The sequence below is a fragment of the Microtus oregoni genome, unplaced genomic scaffold, assembly GCF_018167655.1.
Source record: "Microtus oregoni isolate MIOR12 unplaced genomic scaffold, Mior012 000020F_ref0000438, whole genome shotgun sequence".
Taxonomy (NCBI): Eukaryota; Metazoa; Chordata; class Mammalia; order Rodentia; family Cricetidae; genus Microtus; species Microtus oregoni.
In genome coordinates, this window is record NW_024543079.1 from 37,156,316 (window position 1) to 37,177,834 (window position 21,519).

The 21,519-nt window shown below is 44.6% G+C and overlaps 1 protein-coding gene across 1 annotated transcript in view; it reads right to left on the reverse strand.

Annotated features, from left to right (window-relative positions):
* Tmc2 (transmembrane channel like 2) overlaps positions 1-21,519 on the reverse strand; it is a 52,770-nt gene that overhangs the window by 12,303 nt on the left and 18,948 nt on the right. Inside the window, exons 5-15 of the mRNA XM_041670924.1 lie at positions 20,645-20,726; positions 20,203-20,309; positions 17,859-17,957; positions 15,905-16,047; positions 13,400-13,547; positions 11,456-11,644; positions 10,451-10,630; positions 8,842-8,991; positions 7,014-7,142; positions 2,368-2,435; positions 1,331-1,570 (exon numbers count right to left, since the gene is read on the reverse strand). Coding sequence (XP_041526858.1) covers positions 1,331-1,570; positions 2,368-2,435; positions 7,014-7,142; positions 8,842-8,991; positions 10,451-10,630; positions 11,456-11,644; positions 13,400-13,547; positions 15,905-16,047; positions 17,859-17,957; positions 20,203-20,309; positions 20,645-20,726 — 1,535 coding nt within the window. The remainder of the gene's footprint in view (positions 1-1,330; positions 1,571-2,367; positions 2,436-7,013; positions 7,143-8,841; positions 8,992-10,450; positions 10,631-11,455; positions 11,645-13,399; positions 13,548-15,904; positions 16,048-17,858; positions 17,958-20,202; positions 20,310-20,644; positions 20,727-21,519) is intronic.

Sequence of the window (21,519 nt, forward strand, 5' to 3'; positions counted from 1 at the left end):
TGACTGACACTGCTGTTCTTTCTCAGACTCCATGTGTGCTAGGATTGCTTTTTCTCTTCTCTCAAAGATGAGTGAATTCCTGAGTGAAGGAACTGAGACAGCCGTGAATGCACCATGTTGCTACTCTATAAAGGTGAGCAGCATTGCCTCGGAATCCTGGCTGTCACATAGTGATCTAAACCTGCAGGAGATGTCCGAAGTCTCAGCTCCCTGGCCACCCATCCTGTGCTACGATAACCACAGGTACTGTTAAAAGGTTATGCTTGTATCATCTAATATAGAAGTCAGCCACTTGTGGTTATTAAAATCAAAATTAATTGCAATGAAAAAATGAGAAATGTGCAAATCAAAACAACTCTGAGATTCTATCTTACACCTGTAAGAATGGCCATGATCAAAAACACTGATGACAACTTATGCTGGAGAGGTTGTGGGGAAAAGGGAACACTTCTTCATTGATGGTAGGAATGCAAGCTGGTACAACCCCTTTGGATGTCAGTGTGGCGATTTCTCAGAAAATTAGAAAACAACCTTCCTCAAGACGCAGTAATACCACTTTTGGGTATATATCCAAAGGATGCTCAATCGTGCCACAAGGACATGTGCTCAACTATGTTCATAGCAGCTTTGTTTGTCATAGCCAGATCCTGGAAACAACCTAAATGCCCCTCAACCAAAGAATGGATAAGGAAAATGTTTACACAATGGAGTACTACACAGCAGAAAAAAACAATGACATCTTGAATTTTGCAGGAAAATGGATGGAGCTAGAAAACATTATTTTGAGTGAGGTAACCCAGACTCAGAAAGACAATTATCACATGTACTCACTCATAGGTGGTTTTTAAACATAAAGCAAAGAAAGCCAGACTACAAACCACAATCCCAGAAAATTTAGACAACAATGCGGACACTAAGAGAGACTTACATAGATCTAATCTACATGGGAAGTAGAAAGTAGTAAAAGCCAAGATCTCCTGAGTAAATTGGGAGCATGGGGACCTTGGGGAAGAATTGAAGAGGGGAGGGGAGAGGCAGGGAAGGAAGCAGAGAAAAATGTAGAACTCAATAAATATCAATAAAAAATGTATACAAAATAAAAAAAAATAAGAAACTATGTTTCTCAGTTCTTCATTTCAAGCACCCAGTAGCTGCAAGTAGCTGCTTGCTACCACGCGGGCATCTCCACCTTTACAGAAAACTTGCCAGATAGTTCTGAAGTTCCATAGCCACTTAAAGGCTGGCATGAAATTAGAGCTGGAATTCCAAGCCAGGACTCGTGGGCAGACTGCCTCAGGAGGAAAACTCTCTCCAGCAACAAAGAGTTTACCTGAAGGGGCCACAGTCAAAGGAGGGCGGGAGGGACATGACGGTGTAGGCCACCGGCAGCAGGCTGAGGAAGAGCACCAGCAGCAACAGGCCCATGTAGAAGTTGTTGGATCGCGAGGCTTTAAACACACGCTCGTGGGGCACGTTGCTGCTCATCACCGCCCAGCACTGGAAGTACATGGAGGTCAACAGGCGCAGGACATTGATGCCGACCAGTCCTGGAGCATAGAAGGAGCCCATCCTGAAAGGTCACAGACAGGATATCCGCTTGACCTGGTGGCAGGGCAGGCGAGGGCAGGCTAACAGAAGGTAATGTGGTGGGTGGATTAGGGACATGCAATCAAGGCACTTTCCTGAAGACTCCAAGAGCTGAGGCTCTGGTTTACTTAAGATATTTGTCATCAGGCTGGAGCCATCCAGTCCCCGAGAGGGTAGATATCTCCGAGCACTACTGACTGGGACACTGACCAGGATTTCACCACTGCTTCCCTAGTGGCTTTCAGCAGATCACAGTCTCTGGCCTCCGTGAGCAGCCAAGAGGCAGACGGGCTTGGAGACAGTCCGTTGCATTTTCAAAGTCTTAAGCTGCTACCATGCAGCCTCCAGAGGAGGAAGTTCTTTCTTTCTTTCTTTCTTTCTTTCTTTCTTTCTTTCCTTCCTTCCTTCCTTCCTTCCTTTCTTCCTTCCTTCCTTCCCTCCCTCCCTTGTTCCCCACTTTCCTCTTCTCCCTGCCCCATCTTTCTCATCTCTTCTTCCTTTCCCCTTTCTTCTCCTCCTTCCTTACCTCTTTGCTTTGTTCTATCTTTTTCTCTTCCCTCTCCTCCCCTCCTCTCTCCCCATGTCTGCTCTCTCTAGCTCACTGGTTAATTTACACTGTTCCCTTCTCAGGCTGCTCTACTCTCTAGTTCTTATCAGAAACTGAGCTGAGAGAGCTGAGGCGATTTGCTGCCCCCCCAAGCTCGTTGAGAGACAAAGTTGGAGGTTCTAGTTTTTTGACTCCCCGGATTATATGCTCCTCAGATGAAAGAGACAACTCACCAGATCATTCCTTGGTTGAAGATCAAACCCAGCACGTTTCCACTAATATCAAACTCAGCATATGAGGGCTAGAGGGAGAGGAAGGGGAAGAGGAAGGGAGGAGGGAATGGGTGAGAAAACGTTAGGTGATTCTAGCTAGATCCTGTTTAAGACAACTCACCCCAAAATGTCTGCCTTGGGTTCAGGATTCTGTTTTTTGTTGTTTTGTTGATTTTTGGTAGTCTTACTGTATAGCTCAGGCTGACCTCAAATTTATGATGATCCTTATGCCTTAACTTCTCAAACTCTGAGATTAAAGCATCATGCCCGGTAGTAGGATTGTTTCTTTAATAGATTTAAAAGACTGTTTCTTTTGACATGTATGTATAGATGTATTATGTATGTGTATGTGTGTGTCTCTCTTTGTGTGTATATGAATTTATTTTGAGACAGGGTTCACGTAGTACAGGCTGTGCTCTTACTTGTTACACAGCTAGAACTTCTGATTCTCTTGCCTACACCTCCCAAGTACTAAGATTACAGATGTGAGCTATCGTACTTTATGTGGTGCTGGGGATTGAACCCAGGGTCGCTGGCATGCTAGGCAAGGATTCTACCAACTGGACTATCTCCACATCCTTGCCTTCAGCTTTCAAAGAAAAGCTTTGAAGTTTTTAATTAATTAGTTTTTATCTTATGTGTATGGGTGTTTTGTTTGCACCCATGTCTGTGCTCCACATATGTAGTGCTTCAAGAAGTCAGCAGAGGGCCTCAGATCTCCTAGAACTAATGTTACAGACACTGTTAGCTGCTGTGTGGGTGCTGGAAACCAAATCCATGTCCTGTGCAAGAGCAACAGTGTGCTTAACTGCTAAGCATCTCCTCAGTCCTCAAATTTATGAAGTTATTAAAACTGAAGCTTTGCAACAACAACACATTGTAATTGTATCTACCTCTTCAGGCAGTAGCTTGACCCTTTTTTTTTTGTTGTTGTTGTTTTGTTTTTTAATTGTTTTTAAGATAGGGTTTCTCTGTGTAGCTTTGGAACCTTGTCCTGGAACTCACTTCGTAGCCCATGCTAGCCTCAAACTCACAGAGATCTCCTGCCTCTGCCTCCCAAATGCTGGGATTAAATGCGTGCACCACCACTGCCAGGCTGATTCTTTGTTTTGGAGAAGACTTTAGCTCTTAAGAAAACATTTAATCAATGTTTTAATCAGAAATTTACCTTAAAATTATAATCAAGGGAGAAAGCAAATGAAATGAACGAGATGTGAAGAATGAATTAAGACTCGAAATGAGAAGCTGGCTTTCAAACAAGCACAGCAGACTCGTTCCCTGCCCTTCCTCTCATCTCCCACAGTCTGACGGGAGTTTGCAGGAAGAGCACAAACGAGTTCAGGTTTGAAGCTGACTCTTTCATAGCTTTGGTTCTCGACAGGAATCTGGAAGGACACAGAGCTCGCGAGAGCTGAGTCCTCATGGTGTCTTCAGGTCTGCTGCCAGTTTGTCCTGAAGTGGGGAGAAGGGCGAGAGGACAGGAGGGGGAGGGTGGGCGACGAAGGGTGAGCAAAGCGGCAAAGAGGCGTGAGGGGTGGATTTTAAAAACTTAAAATTTAAAACTGATATTACAAAAACAGGCCTGGAGAGATGGCTCAACTCGAAGAGCACTTACTGCTCTTGCGGAGGACCCAAGTGCAGTTCCCATCACCTGCTTTAGGGGCTCACAGGAGCCTGTAACTCAGTTCCGGGGGCATCTAACACCCTCTGGTTTCTGGGGGAATTGCAAGCATGTAGGATATATATATATATATATATATATATATATATATATATATATAGTCAATCAATAATGTTAAAAAACAAAACAAACCCCAATATTAGAAAGAAAAATCTTATCTTCTTGTTTTTGTGTCCCGCTTTAAAAAAAAACCTCACTCCCAGGATTATGAATGTATATGTGCCTTTTAAAAGAAAAATCTGATTTATGTTTCTGTATTCAAGCTAGGTCTTGTTGCACCTGCCTGTAATCCCAGTACTATGGAGGCTGAGGCAGGAGAATTGCTGTAAGTTTGGGATATCTTGGGCTACATCATGAGTACCAGACCCGCCAGAGATATATATAAAGACCTGTCTCAAAGTGAAACAGACAGCCAGGCAGTGGTGGTGCTCGCCTTTAATCCCAGCACTCGGGAGGCAGAGGCAGGCGGATCTCTGTGAGTTCGAGGCCAGCCTGGTCTTCAATAGCTAGTTCTGGGACAGGCTCCAAAGCTAGGGAGAAACCCTGTCTTGAAGAACGTTAAAAACAAAATCAAAGTGAAACAGACAAAACCCTAAACCTATTCCCCTAAAAACTGTGATTCACATACAATTAATTTATGTAGTCGAAGGGAGGGATACGGTCCTCTCCCCACCCACAGCTCATTTTTATATTTTGGTTGTGAGTGTAGCCTTTAACGGCTGAGCCATCTCTCCAGCCCCACAGCTCAGTTTTAAAACCAGTTTTTTTTTTTGGTTTTTCGAGACAGGGTTTCTCTGTGTAGCCTTCGCTGTCCTGGAACTCACTCTGTAGACAAGGTAAAGCGTTTTAAATTTTATTTTATATTGCTTGTGTGTTTGTCTGTGCACCACACGTGTGCCTAGTTCCCTCAGAGGCCAGAAGTGGGTGTTGGATCCCTGAGGACTGGAGGTTCAGATAGTTGTGATCTGCCATGTGGGTTCTGGGAACTGAACCTGGGTCCTCTGGAAGAACAGCCTGTACTCTCAGCCAGTGAGCCATCTCTCTAGCCAGCCCTTACAGCTCATTTTTATGTTATGCATCTCTTCCTTACTGATTTGAAACAGTTTCTTTATTAAGCAGTTTTCCCCTGGCTTATACCAGCCTCAGGGCTTTGCCCTCGGCTCTACGGGCAGGCCTGTTTATTCCAGTTCCCATTGAGTTATTACGGCACCATCACGTTCCTTTCTGGAATAGAGTCTCACTATTTATCCCAGGCTGGCTCCATGCTCCTGGTCCTCTTGCTTTCTTCGTATGTGTGTGGATGTGAGTGTGATGTTTGCATGTGTGTGCATGTGTGCATATTTTCACCTGTGTGTGTACATATTTATCACTCTCTGCTTCATTCCTTTGAGACAGTGGCTTTTGCCAAGCCTTAAGCTAGGCTGGTAGCTAGCAAGCTCCAGCAATGCAGCGTTGGGATTACAGGTGTGTACATGGCCCCTGTGTGGTTTCTACATGGCTGCTGAAATCTGAGCCCAGGTCCTTGTGCTTGTGCAGCAGGCACTCTTACCTACCGAGCTAGACTTCCATCTGCCAGGCCTGGCTTCCTAATAGACTTTTTTTTTTTTTTTTTTTTTTTTGGTTTTTTTCGAGACAGGGTTTCCCTGTGGTTTTGGAGCCTGTCCTGGAACTAGCTCTTGTAGACCAGGCTGGTCTCGAACTCACAGAGATCCACCTGCCTCTGCCTCCCGAGTGCTGGGATTAAAGGCGTGCGCCACCACCGCCCGGCTCCTAATAGACTTTAAGGGAGTGGTCGGTATCGTCCCTTTTTCCTTTCTAAGCAGTTTCCCTTTATGTTCCATATGCTTATTTCCAGCAGATTTTATTATAACTTTGAAATCTTATAGAATTTAGAAGTTACTCTGAAGAGAGCAACGCTGTGCCCTCCTAACCGAAGATGTCATCATCTTTTTTTTTTTTTTGGAGGGATTGAATAGGCTTATTTAAAACGTCTTAAAACGTATGCCAGAAACCCGTGGCCCTTAGTGTCAGGCTCTACTGCAGGTCGGGTTAAGGGCTACGTAGGTCGTCTTTTGGCAGAAACTCGGGTAAGGAGACTTCCTTTTTAAACTCAACTGATGAACAGAAGAAGGAGGTGTTGTGGAAGAGACAGTCACTGGGCCAGTGAGTGGGCCTGGGGTCCTGACCATTCATAGAAAGTCACGTGGTGAGGAAATGGCATATGCTTGGGACAAGCGTTTTACCAGGCAGGTGGCGGAAGAAGGTATCTCGTGGGGAGGTGTTAAGAGTCGAAGAGGCTTCTCAAAGCATAATCAGCAGACATGGAAAGGGGCATCAGGTTCTTGGTTGTTTTGGGGTCTCTAAAATGTTTATCTGTCCTAAGGTTCCAGCCTTCCTCATGGGAGGTCATTTATACGCATTTATACCAGTCACCTGTTCAGGACTGAAGAATGTGGTTCCGCCTTTCCCCAAACTGAATGCTTCCACTTAAAAAAATTTAAAAAACTCTTTTTATTTTGGTATTTTATGTGTATTGTGTTTTGCCTACATGTATATCTGTGTACCACACAAGTGCTCGATGTCCATGGAGACCAGAAGAGGGTGTCTGATCCCCTGGAACTGGAATTACAGACAGTTGTGAGCTGCCAAGCGGTGCTATGAGTGGAACCCAGGTCCTCTGGAAGAGTGGCCAGTGCTCTCAACCACTGAGCCACCTCCTTGGCCCCCATGCCTCCCTTTTCTAGATGAAGGTCACGCTGGGAGAAGGTAGTGCTGCTTTTGTGAATGCAGAGGACTCTCAGTAAATGTGATGAGCCACACTGCTTCACGGAACACAGACACAGAACGGACGAGAGTGCACCTGAATATGAACGCCAGAGAAGGTGGTGACTGAGCTTACTGTGGAATATACGAGAAAACAGCTTACAAAGCCAGCCTCCAGGTCCCAGCACCAGCAGTGATTCATGAAGCGGACAAAACACGCACGAAGGAAATCCCCCACCAAGATGGTGAGGTATGTCACCAGCATGTCAGACACGGTCAGCCTCATAAACTCCTGCAGGAGGAACAAGGGAAAAGAAGGGGTGCTTAGATGGGAGTTTGTTCACATCTCCCCTATTCGCCTGCATCTGTCTGTGTGGCCGGCTTCTTCCTGGCAGAGCGGCGAACAGAGAAAGTACCCCAGCCTTGGGAGAAGCCTCAGCTCTATAAATCACAAATTAGTTAAATAACTTTGGAATAATATCTGTGCCTTTAGGAGTCAGGAATATGATGTTTTCTGAGTTATTGGGGTGCCTATCTGTCATGTATGCAAATTGCCTGGGTTATTAGTAATGACCAGTGCTCTGTACCTCAGATCTGCTAGATCTGAGGGCTCACCCTTTGCTTTCCCCATCCGCTCTGCTATCCTGGTTGACCCCACTAGGACTAATGTGACCATCAATTACTTGCAACAGCTTCTTACTAATCATTTTTTTTCTTGGAGTATAGAGAAGATAAACCAAAGCATCACATAGCAGAATCAAAAGAACAGAGCTTTTTCTACTTACACAGGATATATATATATATATATATATATATATATATTATATTATTTATTTATTATTTACTCTTGGGAGAGAGGAGCCTAGTCCATCTGGTCAGTTTCAGGGTCTTCCTGAAGTCATTATATATATATATTATTCATATGTATATGATTCATATATATATGATTCATATATATATATGAATGATTTGTTTTTAACTGGAAGGATTTGCCAGACCTCTGTTATCTAACAGCTTTCTTCCAAGATTGAAATAGTCTATCGGGCAGGGAAGTTCCTTAAACAGGAAGATAAACACCTCCAAATGACTTCAGGAAGTCCCTGTAACTGACCAGATGGACTTAGGCTCCTCTCTCCCAAGCGTAACTAATAAATAAATAATAAAGTCTGCTGGGAGTCACTCTCAAGGGAGCGGAGCTGCAACGACAAGCCAAGCTGCAAAAAGGACCCCAAGCTCAGCTGCTGTGCAGAGGGAGTTTAGATCCGCTGAGGTGTCTGGAGAACTGCCTGCAGCTGTGCAGTGTGCTCAGGTCCCCAGCTTTAGTGAGCTCTCACCCACGCTGGGGTGGGCTTCAGTGATGCAGCTGCCTTTGAGTCACTTCTGTTGCTGTAAGTAACCTCACTAGCATCTCCTGCAAGTAACATAAAACTCATTGGTTGGATTTGGAGGTGTCTGCACTTTGGTCAGTCCTGAGCTCCGTATCTGGGGTGAGTGGATGTGTGTGTGTGCGCTGCATCTCCCCAGGAAAAGTCTGGTCACACAACGTAATCACAACTTTAAAGACAGCAGATATCTATGAAGTTCCAGGGTGTACAGGGTCTGCTCTATTCATCTTGGACCTTCCAAGATGATTAAGAAATGCCTGCTTGACCCCTCTGGCGCCTACAATCCTTTCCCCTTCTCTTCTGCAGGGTTCCTTGCACCACCTAATGTTTGGCTGTGGGTCTGCATCTGTTTTCATCAGTTGCTGGATGAATCCTCTCTGATGACAATTGGGCTAGGCACTAATCTAGGAGTGGAGGGGAGAGGGAGAGGAGGGAGGGAAAAACTGAATGGGATGTAAAATAAATAAGTAAAAAAATAAACATTAAAAACAATGCCTACTTAACGGACATTTGAGTGTTCAGGGCTGTTTTCAAAATGGAAAGATCAAAGAAGGCACACCAAAGAACTGAGAACAAGGCACCTCTTCATAGAGCGTAGCTACTCACAATGCCCACGGCTGTCTCCCAGCAGGAACCCCTGGGCACATCTGCAGGGTGTGGTGGTGGCCGGGGCACACTCTCATTCCCACCTGAGGAGTTGTAATAGTTAAACAGGGTCCAATGAGTGATGTTCTTGATTTTCTCCTCATTAGAAAGCTGGAAGAAACATGGTGATGGGAAGTTGGGAGGAGCCATGCGTAGTTCAGCTGTTTCCATGGGAACAAGTAAAACTAGCTCCAAGCCTGCCGTTTGGTTTCTCCCTTCGCACTGGACTATCTTTTAAGAAATGAACTTCTCAGGCTTTCAATCCACCAAGAGAAGGTGCAATGGGCTGAAACCCCTGGACCATTTCCACAAAGTTTTCTCCCTAACTAGCGTCCATCAGTCCATCTACCCATCCATCCATTTCTCCCTGTTAGCATCCACCAATCCTCTCACCCATCTATCCACTCAATTGTCTTGAAAAGAGTTTATTCAGGGTCTAGTCTGTACATACAAGTGAGTAGTGACATGTGAGTGGCCAAGAGAGTTTTCTCTCAGGTAGTTCATGGTCTGGTATGTAATAGAGAGACCAACTAGGAAAGGCCAAGAGAGATTTTTTTCTCAGTTAGTTCATGGTCTAGTGTGTAATAGAGATGACCAATTAGGAAACAAAGCGGTTTGAGCTGTGAACATTTTCTCTGGGGACCGAGGAGCACCCACATCAGATAACAGGGAGCACAAGGACTTCTTCAAGGCCATGACACCTGGAAATAGTCAACTAGTCTCGGAGAAAAGCAAGTGGTAACTGTACCCCAGAGTAAAATGTGAGACCCAGAAGGGTGGGAACACTTTCTGGGGGAAGGAGGGAAGCCAGAGAGGGAGAAGGACTATGGACCAGTGCCAGGTGCTTGCGTTGTTAGAACCTTCTAAAAAGTTCCTTTACCTCAGGGGAAAGTTCCTGCAGAAGGGCAGCAAGGTAGATGAGCAAACAGACTCATCGGTCCCTCCACTGTCTCCGTTCCTTTTCTTTTTCTCTATCCTCCAGTCATCCTACGGTTTCCTGTGCTTCCTCCAGTATCTGCTGCGACTCCCCAAGCTGAGGATTTGAGGTCCTCCTGTGCTCTGACACACTTCCTTGGACTTGTTCCCACTGAAACATATTTCCCGGCACACTGTATTGAATGAATCTGCCTCCTGACCCTGAGCATGAAGCCATTTGGGACAGGACTGTGTCTCATTCCCTGCTGTACCCAAGGACTAAACATGCCTGACAAGCACTGATGAGCAGTTTGGTCAACCATGACATAGCGCATCAGTGGACAAGTACTTGGTTATTGACTAGCCATGACAGACGAGAAGCAACATGGGAAAACCTGCATATAAAATATTAAGAGTTCTGAATGATACAGACATGATATGGAAAAAGACAGCCTAGGAAAAAAGCAGAAAAGAACTGGAGCAATTGTTTGTAGCTGAGGCCTTTGCATTATGGGTTCTAGAGATATCTCCGTTTACTATTCCTTCCTAAACTGCTAACATTTATTTAATTAATAGAAATGACGCTCGGTGAAGTTACTCGATTATAAAAGGGAATACAGGGAACAGCAGGCACTGTGGCACGGGTGGGATTCACCTTAAGGTGGACGTCGTCCATGAGGGCCAGGAGAAACGTGTAGAGGTTTCCCAGGAAAAGAGCAAAGATGCGGCCGAGCTGCCACTTCAGCCCGGTGCGCGGGTGGTAATTCTCCAGGGCGGCGATGGTTTCAAAGAGAGGGGGACAGAACATCCCCAGCAGAGACATCACGATCTCCACCTGAAAACATCCAAAGGACGGGAACTTTGAAGTAAAAGATAAATAAATAAAGAAGTTAAAAGTTTTAGAAAAATGAGTTTTAGATAGCCAGACTCAAAAAGGATATAAGATAAATTTTTAAAATCATAATTCAATAACTCTAAATATAAAACAAAATACAGTTGCCTAAAATAAAAAAATTAGAATGTGTACACTATCTAGCTGAGACTCTCACCCAGAAAAACAAACTCCGTGGTACATTTGAGTCAAGTTACTGAACGAGAAACAAAACAGTCTTCCAGCAACAGGAACAAGGAAAATAGAACTAAAGTATCATCAGCCTTTAAAAAGTAATTACTTTATGTATTTATTTTTTATACATTTGAGTGTTTTGCCCGCATGTATGTATGTGTATCCATGATGCCTTGAGCCTGCAGAGGCCAGAAGAAGGTGCTGGGTCCCCTGGAACTGGAGGTACAGATGCCTGTGAGCCCCCATGTGGTACTGAGACATAAAGGTGGGTCTTCTTCAAGATTGCGGTCAATCACCAGATCATCTGTAATAGTTACTTGTTTTGAGACAGGGTCTCACCATGTAGCCTGGCAGCCCTGGAACTCACTATGTAGACTAGGCTGTCCTCGGACTTTCAGAGATCCTCATGTCTCTGCCTCCTGAGTGCTGGGATTAAAGGAATGTGCTACCGTGCCTGGCTTAATTTTGCCTTTTAAAGCAAGGCCTGGGACTCAGATTGTCAGGGACTCTGCTGAGTCGTCAGACTTATGCTGACAGCGGAGAGATCCCAACACTTCCCCTCAGTCCCGGCTTTACTGGAATGGCCCATCTCACCTCGTTCCTTTCGTACCAGCTGGCGTTCTTCATTTTGGAGAATTCCTGCGACCGCTTCACCACAAAGTAAATGAGGTACCCACTTCCACACAGACAGCAGAGAACAAGAAAGTTGGCCAGGACACGGAGAAATCTTGTCAGGTGGATATTTTCCTCTTTGTTGTTCTCTTGTTCATCCACTATAGATTCCTTAGCATGTAAGAAGGAGATATGAATAACGTCAGGCCAGGAACCCAGTTACCATGGTTGGGAATCCCTGAGAATACTTTTCTGTCTCTCAATAAATGATACAGAAGAGGTGATGTAATACCCTGTAGAGGGTTATAGATATTTTTAATAAAAATATAACTTTACTGTTATTGTTATCTTGGGTTTGGTTATTTTGTAACAATGAAAGCTGAGATTTACTGTGTGCTAGACATGGCACTAAATATTTTCCATAAATTTTCTTTCTTTCTTCCTTTTGTTGTTTTAAACCAATAGACCAAATAAATTCAAATTTGGAAATTAATTCATTTAAGTTTTTTGTTATTCTATTATTTTTATGTGAATGCGCATTTTGCCTGCATGATTGTCTGTGCCTGTCTGTTTGCCACAGGCCACATGTGTGCCTGTGGAGGCCAGAAGAGGGTTCAGATCCCTAGGTACTGGAGTCATAGACGGTTGTGAGCCACCATGTGTGTTAAGTGAATGAAACCCAGGTCCTCTGCAAGAGCAATGACTGCTCTTATCTGCTGAGCCATTTCTCCAGCCCCTCAGATTAAAATTTTAATCTTGAGCTCTCAGATACAGGAGTTGTCAAATATCCTATAAAATTTACATAGTGAACATTATTAGCCTGAAGTCCATGTTTCTATCTCACTACTCACCACTGCCATTATTGCATGAAAATAACCATAGGTAATATATAAGTAACTGTGCATGGTTTTATATCAATAAAGGTTTATTTATAAAAGTATCTGACTATATTTTTCCAGTTCCTGTTCTTGGGGTTTCTTAATACTGAGTGCTGGTTTTATTTGATTGTTTGGTGTCTCACATTTTTTTTGGTAGGGGGACCTTATTGATAGACATTTATGCTTTGGGTATTATTATAAATAGAATTTTAAAATCAGTTTAATTGTTTTTTGTTAGTATAAAATACAATTGATTTTTGTTTGCTGTTTGTGTCCTGCACTAGTAACTATGAAGACCTGTACAGTAAGGGGCAGACTAGGATAGAAGACATGGTCTCCTGAACTGAGTACTTGGGACGAGACCTCTGCCAATCCCCAGTTACTGACTTCGCTCTGAGGTTTAGCTAACTCATCAGGCAGTTATGTTATGTTAGCTTGCAGAATCCTTACATCTATCCTGTTATGTGGAGGAGGCACAGAGGTCCTTGTGTTCACAGATAAGCATTAGGGAAGCCAAGATTGTTAAATACAAAGGGTTGTCTCTTCAAGGGCTTTTCTGACCAGACACTGGGAATGGAGGTGGTTAATAGCCTGGAGGCCTTTGTGTTATCTGTACGACCAAGACCCCACTAGACCTCCTCTAGACCCTTAAGGTGTCACATGTAGTCAGTCTATAGAACCCATCTTGGAAGCTGTCACATGTACTTTACAAAGACTTTCAACAGAGAAACCCTGTCTTGAAAAACCAGAAAGCTGAGTCAGGAGGATCACAGGGTTTCTCTGTAGTTTTTGGAGCCTGTCTCGAAAAACCAAAAGAAAGAGAGAGAGAGAGAGAGGAGAGAGAGAGAGAGAGAGAGAGAGAGAGAGAGAGAGAGAGAGAGAGTTTTAGCATGGCATGAGCATCTTTTTAGAAGATGTGTACTGATACAGCTCCTCTCACGGCTGATGTGGAGACCTCAATTCTGCTCACCCAGCTGAGGAAAGCTTCCCAATGGCTGGGGGAACCCAGAGATTTCTCAGGAAGGAGGGAACGCCCCAGGGTCGCTACCTTAAAGCTGGTGGTGATGGAGACATATTTGTTGTCGGCCGTCTCTGAGTTCCCGATGAGGTAGTCCCAGCTGGTGAACATCTTGAAGCTGAATGTGAAGTTGTCGCTCTCCCCCTCACCGGTGCTGCCTTGGGTGTTGCTGGCCATCCTGAAGGACACATGTCACTGATGTCACACCTGCCTCTTTTCTGCTACATCAGCCACCGGAATCCCTGGCCTAAGTCAGTCTTGGGCACAAGGAGAAGACGACACGCAACGGAGGGACAAGCCAGGGAGGACATTAGCTAGAACAATTTTGTTTACAGTTGAGAACTGCTCTCCCCAAATTCCCAGTTCCCTGCAAGCACCCATGGTGTGTGTTGAAAAACGAGTCTGCGAGATCTAGAACACCTCACTATGTTTTCTGCCCTTGCTTTTGGTTTCTGGAGGTTTGACTCAGTTGTATGTATGGTCAGAGAACTTGGGAACTCCATTCTCAAACAGAAACATGTCTTTCTAAGTCATCTAATTTTCTTGGTTAGAGCTCAGTAACTTGGGCTGGGATTTCTCCATTGTTAGGAGCACTTGTTGCTCTTGCAGAGGACCCAGGTTCTGTCTATTCCCAGCACCTACCCGGTGGCTCACAACTGTCTATAACTACAGGTCCAGGGGATCTGATGCCCTCTACTGACTTCCCTGGGAACCACGTACACATGTGGTACACATACAGACATGTAGTTAAAAATGCTTATACACATAAAATAATAAGTGTTTTTTAAAACTCAGTAACTCTTGAGGATGCTGGTTAGAGGATCTGGGTGATATTTCCTTTAGCAAGTTTGCATGAAAGCACCCAGACCTTCCTTGTTGGCCACCTGTTTCGATCTCCCTGACCCAGCCTCTCTGTACTCCCTGGAGCTCAGCCCTGTGGGAATCACAGAATTGCAGTCGTGGATTCCATCACAAAGTGTGGGGATTTTCTGCTCCTCCCTAACTCTGTCTTACTGTTGACTGTTTGGACTTGCTCTCTCTCAGGGCCTAGGTAATTTTGGTTCATCACAGAAACATCCCACAGTCATGGACTGGACTAAGAATATGAATGAAGAGGAACAGATAAAGCTGGGGGAGATGGATTCGTTATTAAAGTGCTTGGTACAGGCAAGAGGACCCAAGTTTGGAAGAGCCAGGTATGATGGCACCTGTCTGCATCTCCAGTCTCCAGGATCGGGGAGGTGGACACAGGTAGATCCCCAGAGCTCACTGACCAGACAACCTGGCTGAACTGGTAAATTTCAGGTTCAGTGAGAGCTCCTTCTCAAAAAATAAGATGGAGAGTGATTGAGGAAGACACTTATGTACATTAAAAAAAAAAAAGCACCAATGTATAAAGGCCAGTCTTGACCACAGAGGTAGAGAGAGCTGGGACCAGAGAGGATGCCATGGCTAACCACAGCCACATAAATTTTTTTGGTATGGGTGTGTTATTTGTTTCTTTATAAGTGACAGGATTGGCATTTTGATTTACTTTTCCTTCTAAGGAGCCCTGGAGAGAAGAAACAGGCAGAAAACTTCCATCTTCTAAGATTCTACACTCCCTCTCACGCTACAGTGGCCCTTTGCTAGTATGGGTAATTGGATGGTTTATCTAGATGGGAATTCTAGAATTGTTCACTGCCTTTGGGTCTTTGCATGTGTGCTTTTTCCACTCACATTTTACACTTCAAACTTTCAGCATAACTGGCTCTTCTCTGCCTCGTTTAAAGGAGTTTCATTCCATAAAGCTCATCCCCAGAGTTTCACATATTATCTGGCTTATCACTTATATTTCATAATCTGCATTTGCTTGGTAGGATCATAAATACTGATTGTATTAGATCTAGAATCGCCTAGGAGACATCTGTGGACATGAAAGAGAAGGGTTTTCTAGATTAGGGTAACAGAGTTGGGAGGACCCGACCGTCGGTGACACTGTTCCATAGACTAGGCTCCTGGATTGTATAAAAAGGAGAACGCTAAAGTGCAAGGGACTAGCGGTCATCGCTTTGCTTCCTAACTGTGGACGCAATGTGACTAGATGCCCCAGGCTCTTGTCGCCAGAACTCCTCTGCCATGATGGAGAACTCATTTAAGCCTCTGGCCCTTAAACTGCCGTTGTCAGTTACTGTGCCATAGTAGGACACCAGGAACTGTTAAGCTTATAGAGCTGCCTGTTTGCTGCCTCTCAACAAAGTAATTCCCAAGAAAGTAAATACATGTAGAGGAATCGAGGAGCATTGTTTTAATGAAGAAAGATGGCAACCCACAAACAAGGGCTGGAGAGATGGCCTAGAGGTTAAGAGCACTGATTGCTCTTCTAGAGGTCCCGAGTTCAATTCCTGGCAACCACATGGTGGCTCACAACCATCTATAATGCGATCTGGTGCCATTTTCTGGCCTGCAGGCATTCATACATGCAGGCAGAATACTGTAAATATAATAAATAAATCTTTTTTTTAAAAGCCCTACAAACAAGACACTCATACTTACGATCTAATGACAATCATCAAGCTGTAGCCAAACACGCTGACCCCCACCATAAAGTAGGCCATGGGCAGCCTGTACTTCAGCCACCCGATGGTCCTCTGATTGTTGTAGTAGCCATAGAAGAGAGCAGAATATTTGATGTAGCCCTGTAGGAAAGACACGCAAAGTCTCTGGGTTTGTAATCTCAGGGGCGAGAGCCATCGCACACTTCCATTCTACCAGGGGTTTCTGTCTCGGAGTTTTAACGCAAGTCTACGAGAGGAAGAATCCTACATATTCAGTTCACAGTGTCTCCAGAGGCCACCCACAGTCCTTGTCTGTTCTTTAACACAAGTCTACAGAGAGGAAGAATCCTACATATTCAGTTCACAGTGTCTCCAGAGGCCATCCACAGTCCTTGTCTGTTCTTTCTTCATTCTTCCACTGCATGAGTGCATGGAGATTCAGGCAGGAGAGGAGACTGCGTGTGAGCATGTGTGCCCAGAACACACACTCAAGAACACGCAAAGCTCCAAGCTATTGTGGTCTATAGCCAAGTTCTTTTTTGGGAGTGGGGGTTGGGGAGGGTGCGGTTCAAGACAGGGTTTCTCTGTGTAATAGTCCTGGTTGTTCTGGAACTCACTTTATAGACCAGGCTGGTCTTGAACTCACAGAGATCTGCCTACCTCTGCCTCCCGAGTGCTGGGATTAAAAGTGTGTGCCAACACTGCCCAGTTCTTTTTTATTAAAGAAACTTATCCTTTTCCCATACAATACATCCTGCCAGCAGTCTCATCTCCCTTCACTCCTCCCAGTCCGCCCCCACCTGCCCTTTCCCCTAGAGCCACTGCTCCTCTGTTTCCCTTGAGAAAAAAAAAAAAAAGCAGGATTGATAAGATTTGGTAAAATTAGGCACAAACCCTCATATCAAGGCTGAAAGAGGCAACCCAGTAGGAGGAAAAAGGTCCCAAGTGCAGACAAAAGAGTCAGAGACACCCCCATTCTCACTGTTAGGAGTCCTACAAAATCCCAAAGGTAAACATTCACAACACATGTGCAGAGGACCTAGTGCAGACCTGCGCAGGCGTGGCTGCTGCTTCAGTCTCTGGGAGCCCCCAAGAGACCTGCTTAGTTGTGTTCTGGCGTCAACCACTCTGGTGCCTACAATCCTTCCTCCCTTCTTCTGGGGGGCTACGAGAACTCTGCAGCCAGGTTTTTTTTGGTACCCCCACCCCTGCTCGACCATAGCTAGGTTCTTAGTGTGCTACAAATAGACAAGAGTTTGTAGAGTTTTGTAACATTTCAAAATGACCTCAGACAGCTGTGCAACCCAAATTTTTGTTTTCTTTTATTTTTTTAACATTTTAAACATTTTGTTTTGTTTTAATTTTCAGTGTGTGCATGCACGCACGTGTGTGTGTGCGTGTGTGTGCAGATGCACACGTGCCATGGCACATGTGGAGGTCAGAGGACAAACTATGGGAATCGGCTCTCTCCTTCTACCATGTGGGGGTTGGGGATCACACCCAGGTTGTCAGCCTCACTGGCAAGCCCACCCGCCCTCAGAGCCCTCCCATCTATCTCCGTTTTCTTCTTCATTTTCACGCGTACTTGACTTTAGTATTTCAGTTTACTCAATACTAAAGCCAAGTACGCGTGAAAGTAAATAAACATAAAATAAATTAGTTAGGTGCAGTATTAATTTGGATTTTAGTACTTTTTACATTTCTTTGCTGAAAGCAGCATCAGGGATTGTTGCTGAATGAATTCTGTTTGTTTTTGGTAGGTAAGAGATTTCAACAGGGATTGCTGGGTAAGAAAAAAAGTAAAGAAAAGCCCTGGCAGCAATGTGGCTGGGCACCTTGGGAAATTACTCCGATCGCCCCTCCATTTCTGAGGGGACTGATACCTGACTGAGAGGGACGGACACCGGTTCTATCGCCACAAAATGGAAGGGCATTGATACCAAGGTTTGTACCTCAAAATCCCAGAGGACGGAGAAGTCCATGGCTTTTTCTTCCTCAGCTCGAGGCACTGTCTTTCTGGGAATGCTTCCGTAGGGCATGCCCATCAGCACCTTACACGGGGACAGATGGCAGAGAGTAAGCAGACAAAGTGCGTAGCTAACCCCAAATGCGTTTGACAAATCCCAGTTTCTTCTATCAGATGACCCTCCCTCACACCCTTATGACAAAGATAAGAACCGGCTGAAACTTACAGATTGATTTAGGATGGATTGGCTTTAAAAAAATTATTTTTTATTTATGTGTGTGTGTGTGTGTCTGTGTGAGTTTAGGGGGCACTGAGGAGGCCAGAGGAGGACGCCGGATTCTCCGGAGCTGGAGCGGCAGGTGGTTATGAGGCACCTTGAGGTGACCCAACTCCAGTCCTCTACAGGAGCAGTAGATGCTCAACAGCTGAACCCTCCTTCCAGAAGCCAGGTTGGCTTTTGAAAAAAAGGAGATTCATTTTTTTCTTCTGTACTGTCTTTCTGCTTATCATCTTATTTTCTCCATTAACTTTACAGTGCCCACCTTGGAAATCTCCCAGTCTGCTAATTTTTACTAGTTATGTTATAGATTTATTGTTCTTGTGTTGACATTTTTTGAGTGTATTATAAATCAGACAGTAAGAGAGCGGAGATTGGTTGGCAATGTTTGTCTATTCAGCAACTGTGTCCAGCTCTGTAGAGTCTTATTTAAAGTTGAGCATTTTTCGGTTGAATACATGGATCTAGGGGCCTCTGTGATGATATTACTTATAGACAAATTGTATTTTTATTAAAAAATACAAAATATTCAATTTTTTGATCTATTGGCTGCAGTAAAAATTCCAAAAAATGTTGGCAGATACTAAATGTTGGCAGATGCTACTCTTAGCTTCTGCAGCATCAGTTTTGATATTTCACTACATAAAATTGCTTTTCTTGTTAATATATAGGTTTCTGATTTCACATCTGTTCCTCCCTCCCCTCCCTCCCCACCAGCCCTCTCTGGGTCTGGATTTGTAGTTCTGGCTGGCCTAGAATTTGCAATGACCCTCCTGCCTTTACCTCCCAGTACTGGTACTGCAGGCATGTGTCACCCAAGGTCTTCTGTTTCTATTTATCAGATTTCAATTTATACTGTTATTGGGAAATATATTACACATAAAGCAGCATACGTAATACATAGATACAGTCAGTCATAATGATTAAACTTCACTATTTTTTAATCCGACTATTATATAACTTTTAAGAATCCCACAGAATTGGGGCTGGGGAGATAGCTCAGTAGGTAAGAATCCTTGCTGTGCAAATGTGAGGGCCCAGTACCCATGAAAAATGTTGAGTATAGTCGCAGATGCTATGACATCAGTGCTATGTGTATGTGTGTGTGAGAGAGAGAGAAAGAGAGAGAGAGAGAGAGAGAGAGAGAGAGAGAGACGAGTGAGGAGCAGACCGGAGAATCACTAGGCCTGCTGGCTACCTACCTCACTCCAGGTTCAGCGGGAGAACCTGTTTCTGTTCCCCTGCTTGTTTAGTCAGGCTCTCACTCTGTAGCCCTGACTGGCCTGGGGCTTGCTTTGTAGACCAGGCTGGCTTTGAACTCATGGAGATCCTCCTGCCTCTGCCTTCCCAAGAACCGGGATTAAAAGTGTGCACCACTGTGTCCAGTTGACAGACTCTGTCTTACCCATGGCAAAGTGATACGGATCAGGAAATCTTATGTTTTCCTCTGGCCCCTGTCCATGTGCACAGGCACACACATGTGCTCGTAGAATACACATGCCCCCTGACACACTACAAACAAACAACAAGACCCTGAAAATCTCCAGAATTGTGCCCTGTTCCACTTCAACAGAGAGCTCATCTCCTAACTGCTTCCTTATTTGTCCTTGTTATTCACTTCCTTTTGTTTAGTTTTGACTGTTTCTCTCTTTTTCTTTCTCAGGGTAAAAACAATAAATGAGATCTTAATTTTTTTTACTCCTTTTAAGTACAGATGAAAGGCAGAAACGTGTTATCAGTATGTTAGTTCCATGCTTTGTACAGAACAACCAAGTGAACAACCAAGGCAACTGACATAAATACTGAATTCAGACGGAGCTGTGTATTGTGCAGCACGCTTATAATTCAGGTGTCAGGAGGAATGAGGCAGAGGGATTGTGAGTTTGAGGACAGTCTGGGCTTTATTACAATACCTTATCTCAAAAGAAAAAAAATTAAAAAGAACGAGAGATTATAGCTAAATAGAAAAAGAGCATTTGGAAAGTGCAACTGAAGTTGCTGGCTGTAGTAAAGCCTCAACACTCTCTGAAGGCACAGGAAATTCCGTCCTTACCTCTGGGATGATGACTAGACCAAATATTAAGCCAAAAAGGACGAGGTTAACTCCATACATCCATCGGAGAAAGATGAAGTATGATGCCACCGAAGACCCAAAGTGACCTGGGGGAGAAAGGCGGCACAGTGAGATGTGTCGGCATGCCTGCAAAAGTGGTTTTCACACCAGACTGTCAAATAAACACCCGGAGCTCGATTTCCTTGTTCCAGCCAGATAACCTGAAACTCTGTGGGTAATTGAGCTATCCGAGCTCTCACATGAGAAAGTGAGGAATCTCGATTTGAATCTGGTTCCTACACTCATCCAATGCCCACTTTTCCCCCGATGCAGCAGAGTCTATGAAATAATCTAACCAGAAGGCCAAGTATACTCAGAATCTAAGCCTTGGGAGACTTCTCTGAGGAAACCAATTAAAACACAGTGATGCTAAAATACTGACTTTCAATGTCCTTGATCTTCATTTCCCAGGGAATACACTGAGTCTTGAAATTGTCAAAGTCCCTTTTAAACTTGATCCATTTCTGAAACGAAACAGATAAAACCTCCAGTCACCAACATGTTGACCTTAAACACCACAGGGCACAGTTGAGTCATGGGGGATGCTGAGGAAAGTGGGGTAGTGGTTTTGGTTGTGTGTGTGTTGTGTGTGCATGAGTGAGGTGTCCCAGACCCAAAAAGATGAATATGGGATGTACTCACTCATAATTGGTTTCTAGCCATAAATAAGGACCACGGAGTCTACAAGAGGTGAACCTAAAGAAGCTAAGTAAGAAGGTGAACCCAAGGAAAAACATATAGTTGTCCTCTTGGCTAAGGGAAGTAGACCAAATTTCCGGGGAGAAAATGGGATCTTGGGGATGGGGTGGGATAGGGGTAAAGGGAGATGGGGAGAGAAAAGGTAGAAGGGAAGGAGGGGGGACCTGGGGAAACAGGAGAATTGGGATAAAGGAAAGGTGGATAGGGGAGCACGGAACCACATTTCTTAGTTAAGGGAGCCAGTTTAGGGTGGGCAAGAGACTTGACCCTAGAGGGGCTCCCTAGTGCCCAAGATGAGGTTCCCAGTTAGTTCCTTGGGCAGCTGAGGATTGGGAACCTGAAATGACCCTATCCTAGAGCAATACTGACGAATATCTTGCATATCATCATAGAATCTTCATCTGGTGATGGATAGAGATAGAGACAGAGACCCACACAGGAGCACTGGACTGAGCTCCCAAGGTCCCAAGGAGGAGCAGAAGGAGGGAGAACATGAGCAAAGAAGTCGGGACCACGAGCCGTGCATCCACCCACTGAGACAGTGGAGCTGATCTACGG